The sequence below is a fragment of the Esox lucius genome, chromosome 7, assembly GCF_011004845.1.
Source record: "Esox lucius isolate fEsoLuc1 chromosome 7, fEsoLuc1.pri, whole genome shotgun sequence".
NCBI classification, from domain to species: Eukaryota; Metazoa; Chordata; class Actinopteri; order Esociformes; family Esocidae; genus Esox; species Esox lucius.
Window position 1 is genome coordinate 1,507,886 of NC_047575.1, and position 6,327 is coordinate 1,514,212.

Genomic DNA, 6,327 nt, shown 5'->3' on the forward strand with positions numbered 1-6,327 from the left:
CCTCCTGCGATGGGCAGAACTCAGTTTTCAGCCAGCGATTGAGTTGCGCAAGTCTGCTGTAGAGCCCGTCAATACCCCTAGCTGGGAGGGGGCCAGAGACAATTACTCGATGCCTACACATCTTTCTAGATAGTTTACACGCTGATGCTATGTTCTGCTTCGTAACCTCTGACTGTTTCATCCTAATGTCGTTGGTGCCAACATGAATAACAAATCTCTATACTTGCCAGTTTTAGACTTCGCTAGCACCAACCCCAGACTTGCAGCTCCCCCGGTAAACAGTGTACGATCGCCGGCTGATTCTTTAGTCTTATACTGCGGGTAATGGAATCGCCGATGACTTAAGTTTTCAGTTTTTCCTGGGCCACCAGTAGAAAATGCCTGCCAATCATTCCCCTCCGAAGAAGGCTTTGTACTTGACTCCGACTCCAGTGGGGAAAACCTGTTGAAAATCTGTCAGCTCTAGCAGGAACAATAGGAGTGGCCAAATCAACATGATCTAAAACATACTGCCAAACCAACCCAGGAGTATATTAAGGCAAAAAAGTGGAATATTCGGCAATGGCCAAGTCAATCACCTGATCTCAGCCAGATCAAGCATGCATTTCACTTGCTGAAAACAAAACCTAAGGCAGAAGGACCCATGAACAAACAACAACTGAAGACAGCTGCAGTATAGGCCTGTCATAGTATCACAAAGGAGGAAACTCAGCATTTGAGTTTGGAACCATCCGTTCCAGACTTCAAGCAGTCATTGCCTGCAAAGGATTCTTGACAAAGTATTAAAAATGGTCATTTTATTTATGATTGTGTTAATTTGTCCAATTACATTTGAGACCCTGAAATAATTGCTTCTCGATTGTTTCATTTCAAATCCATTGTGGTGACGTACAGAGCCTAAATTATGAAAATGGTGTCAGTGTCCAAATATTTCAGGACCTAACTGTATGTTATTTTACCTCTGCATGTGTTGTTATAGGAGTACTGACTCTGGTAACACCAGTGAGCTGGAAAAGAAGGACACTCGGTTCAGTTCCAAAGGGCACATATGTGCCTCTACACACAAACTGTTTTTCTAGTTATTAATCGAGACCATTATTTATTTCTCTGACTATACCACACTCTAATACCCACAGAATAGTCAGCAAACTTTCTCCAAGACCTTTGTCCTTACACACCACCATGCTGTTGACTGGCCATGGAGATCATGATAAGGGCTCCAGGTTAATAAAGCAGAGATACTTCAATGAGATCACAGAGAGGGTGATAAGATTTATTTTACCTAAATCTGACCCTATCTGTATTTCTGAGAGGGGCCTCAAACTAAGTGACTGATTGAATACTTATTCAGAATAAATTGGCAAGCTGGATTTAAAGTATATCCCTCAGATGTCATAGTCATAGATGGATGATTAACAAAGTAAGGATTGTTATTGTAGTCTCATTGAGAATCAGTGGGGCAGAAACTCAAACATCCAATTACTTGCAGACTAATCTGTGTACTTTAAACAACTACTGTTTCCAAAACTCTGTCCTTTTGAAAGTATTTAAAATAGTTAGTTGTTAGTGATGAGCTGAAAGCACTTCACACCAAATATGTCCTCATCAAGTTTCTGTCCAGGATGTATAGCTTGTCTACGAACAAACACTTACTAATGATACAGCTCCGGAAAAAATTAAGAGACCACTGCATCTTTTTCTTTCCTTTCAAAAAAAGGAAGATTTTGAGTGGTTTTGAGGGAGGAATAGAAGGGTTAAAATTAAGAGACCACTGCAAATTGAACGCTTCTGTTCTTCACTCAAAGCTTATTTGGACATGACCATGAATTCACACCTGATAATTCTGACAGACTTTACCAACTTACAAGCAGAGAGAAAGCAGAGAGAAAGACAGGCAGACAGAGAGACTGACATAGAAATATTAATCACCCACAACCTGCATTCTGATTGAAAGACTGTATGCCTAGCATACCTCAGTCATGTAAACTAAAACAAACACCTCAGTAACAGGTTAGATAACTCCATATACAGTATCTCACAAAAGTGAGTACACCCCTCACATTTGTGTAAATATTTTATTATAACTTTTCATGTGACTGAAGAAATGACACTTTGCTACAGAATTTGAAATTATTTTCAATTACAACAGCATGGCTCTGTAGTAAAAGGGTCTGGGTGCTAAACTGGCCTGCCTGTAGTTCAGACCTGTCACCCATTCAGAATATTTGGCACATGAAACAAAAAATATGAAAAAGGAGACCTCGAATTGTTGAGCAGCTGACTTTCTATATCAAGCAAGAATGGGAAAACAGTTCACTTTCAAATCTACATCAATTTGTCTCCTCAGTTCCCAAACATGTAAAGAGTATTGTAAAAAGACGTGACACAACACAGTTGGTAAACAAATTTGATGCCAGTAACAAATTTAGAAATCTGTTGCTGGTATCAAATTCTAAATGGGTATGTATAGTTCCAAAAACAATAACATTTCTCAGTTAAAACATTTGATAATTGAAAATAGTACAAAGACAACTTAAATGTAGAGACAAATTATTTGCACATCATTGCATTCTGTTTCAATTGCATTTTACCCAGCATCCCACCTTTTTTTGGAAAGGGGGTGGTATGTAGATGTTTTACCTTCCAAAGAATTCAAAATTCAAAGAACCCATTTTCATACCATTTACTTCTCAGTGCCATTAGAGGTTGTTTACAAATGGATTATAATGATAATGACATATTATTATTGAAATGCAGTAGTAATCTAGGTACCCAATTCAAACACCACAGGGTAACTTACTGCAAGAATTTTTATCAAATTTAAACTATGATTGTCTCTGAAATATTGAACCACACTAACCTTCAATGTCTTACCTGAGCTGTGGGAGAGAATAGAGAGTAGAGCAGAGAACGGAAGTGCAAAAGCCATGACTACAACTCACACAGTCCAGGAGTGAACTAGGTACACTTTCTGTTTTGAGGCAAAGAAATACGCTCTCTGACACACAAACACACACACACACACACACACACATAAACTGACCCTCCATCTAAGAGACATGGAGTGAGAAAAAGAGAAAAAAAACTAACTTTGTCAGGTGATGTGGCCTCATCAGTGACTGGCCTCATCAAGTATTGTTGCAGTAGTAAATGAATCACCTACATCTAGTGGCCAGACTGTGTCAATGTACACACCACAAAACTACACTGAACAAAATTATAAACACAACACTTTTGTTTTTGCCCCCATTTATCATGCGCTGAACTCAAAGATCTAATACTTTCACTATGTACACAAAAGTCCTATTTCTCTCAAATATTGTTCACAAATCTGTCTAAATCTGTGTTAGTGAGCACTTCTCCTTTGCAGAGATAATCCATCCACCTCACAGGTGTGACATATCAAGATGCTGATTAGACAGCATGATTATTGCACAGTTGTGCCTTAGACTGGCCACAATAAAAGGCCACTCTAAAATAGTGTTGCTTTGTCAGGCCTGTAATGCAATAGATTTTTTCCCTACTTGTTTCAAGTCCTTTATGTCTTTAGGCTTGTCTTACGCGCATTCTCAACTGGAGTTAGATTGGGTACTTTAGCTATGTCAGAGGGTTTGGGATTATCTTGCTGCTGCATGATGAACGGTCATTATACTGGCTCTTGTTAACAAACTCTGACGTGGCTGTACAGTTTGTTTGTTTGTTTGGAACTTGTTTGCATCTTGTGTTCACCCTCAGAAGTTCTGCTGGTGTACTCTTCTAAATATGGTAATCTTTGACATACATGCCTACCTCCTGGAGTGTTCCTGATCTGTTGGATTGTTGTAAAGCAGTCTTTGTTCATTTACTTCTGTAGCATTCCTTGGATTTCTAGGTTGTGTGCATAGTGAGGGTTGTGAGAGAGTGGTTCAAAATGTTTACTAATTAGAAAGTTACCAGATGACAGCTAGGGAAATGAGTGCAAGGGAACGTAACCTTAGTGATAAATAAAAATATGTATATAATCTGACTCCATATTGTTAGTAAATAAATGTTATCGTAAATGACCATATGTCGTAAGTCCTTAGCAAAGTTTAGCTACACCTCTCATCACAAGCTTAACATTAAAATTACATGTGTTTCTGGATCCATCCAGAAACACATGAACTAAGGGATGCCCACAATGGCAATGTGTCCCTGGGACCAACCTAGACCCAGAACTCAGGGATGCCCACAATGGCATGTGTCCCTGGGACCACCCAGACTGTTCAGAGACCCTGAATTCAGGGATGTCAAGTCTGGTCACTTTGACTTACATATGTGTGTGTGATTATCAGTAGCCCTACGAGCTTGAGATGAATGAGGAGTGCAGTAATAATCTATATTCCAAAGTAATACAATTTATTCCAATCAAGTAATAAAGTTACAATACAAAATATAGTTACGTACCACCTCGATTCAACGTCATCCCAATTAGTCTAAAAGTCTACTAAGTATACCATAAGACACCTTATAGCAGGAAGGTGTGCTAGGAGCTTCTCTTAACAATAGACTCCTAAATGTGACTACAACATGTGTTGGGAGGTCTTTTTAACTATGACAAATTCTTAAATATGACTACAATACATGTTGGGAGGTCTCCTTAACAATGTCAAACTCAAATAATTTTCGGAGACATGGCTATTTATCCTAAACTCTTGTCTAAAACACTCCCCCTATCTGTTAATTGTGTTCACCAACCCTCCCCTTGGCGAACACAATGAACACAAAGGACAGGAATTGTGGTCACTCCAGGACCAATGCAAAAATATCGAATGGACGAGGTGTTGCCACCAGTTGATGTGAGACATTCAATAAGGTCAAATAATGTTCTTGTGAATATTGATCTATATCTCGTACAGTACAATAAAGCATACCAGACTAATCTGCCCTTTATCGGGAACAGGGGAAATCCGAACCTTACAGATAAATATCCACAATATTGTGTGGGGCTGTGTGCCCTATATCTGGTGTTCCAGATCTTTAGAGAAGCTGTGAGTGACGCAATCTAAAGCAAAAATCCAGAAAATCACATTATATGATTTTTAAGTAAACAGGTTAGAGCTTTTTATTGCATGACATACACTCACCTAAAGGATTATTAGGAACACCATACTAATACTGTGTTTGACCCCCTTTCGCCTTCAGAACTGCCTTAATTCTACGTGGTGTTGAAGTCAACACTTCCCCGAGTTGGTTTGTTGGAAAGGAGAATAAAACACCAGGAGTCAGGTCAATTACCGTACCGCATATTCCGTTTATTACAAAAGCTTTTGGAGACAAGTGTCGCCGCACAATGTCTAAGGATCAACAGTCAAAACAGCATTTTATACTTCAACTACGCCCAAAAGATAGAGGCGTTAAGTTAGCAAAGCAAGTGTGCCATTGGTCCAATTCCAGTTCTATACCTTATAAGGATAAATGCAAACATCTTCTTGCCCCCTTGTGGTTTCTGTCTTGTCTGTCAGACTGTGTGTGTGTCTCTAACCTGTTTTCTGTTTCTCAAAAGACAGACATACTAAATCTTTCTCTCCCCGGCAACCGCTTGAACAGGGTTTCCTGTTCTTCTACTTGCACCTTCAGTTTCAACTCATGTTACAAACACTTAATTCATCATCTTCTTCCGCTTCATCCGGGGCCGGGTCGCGGGGGCAGCAGTCTAAGCAGAGATGCCCAGACTTCCCTCTCCCCAGACACTTCCTCCAGCTCTTCCGGGGGGACACCGAGGCGTTCCCAGGCCAGCCGGGAGACATAGTCCCTCCAGCGTGTCCTAGGTCTTCCTCGGGGTCTCCTCCCGGTGGGACGGGACCGGAACACCTTCCCAGGAAGGCGTTCCGGAGGCATCCGAAACAGATGCCCAAGCCACCTCAGCTGACCCCTCTCGATGTGGAGGAGCAGCGGCTCTACTCCGAGCTCCTCCCGGGTGACCGAGCTTCTCACCCTATCTCTAAGGGATCGCCCAGCCACCCTGCGGAGAAAGCTCATTTCGGCCACCTGTATCCGGGATCTTGTCCTTTCGGTCATGACCCAAAGCTCATGACCATAGGTGAGAGTAGGAGCGTAGATTGACCGGTAAATCGAGAGCTTCGCCTTACGGCTCAGCTCTTTCTTCACCACGACAGACCGATACATCGACCGCATTACTGCAGAAGCTGCACCAATCCGTCTGTCAATGTCCCGTTCCATCCTTCCCTCACTTGTGAACAAGACCCCTAGATACTTAAACTCCTCCACTTGAGGCAAGCACTCTTCACCAACCTGAAGTGGGCAAGCCACCCTTTTCTGACTGAGGACCATGGCCTCGGATTTGGA

The 6,327-nt window shown here is 41.3% G+C and overlaps 1 protein-coding gene across 1 annotated transcript in view; it reads right to left on the reverse strand.

Moving 5' to 3' along the window:
- Positions 1-3,567, reverse strand: part of LOC105009753 (carbonic anhydrase 4-like) — a 36,940-nt gene extending 33,373 nt beyond the window's left edge. Inside the window, exons 1-2 of the mRNA XM_034293348.1 lie at positions 3,562-3,567; positions 2,875-2,879 (exon numbers count right to left, since the gene is read on the reverse strand). Of these exons, the coding sequence (XP_034149239.1) occupies positions 2,875-2,879; positions 3,562-3,567 (11 nt within the window). The remainder of the gene's footprint in view (positions 1-2,874; positions 2,880-3,561) is intronic.
- Between the last annotated feature and the right edge of the window lie 2,760 nt (positions 3,568-6,327).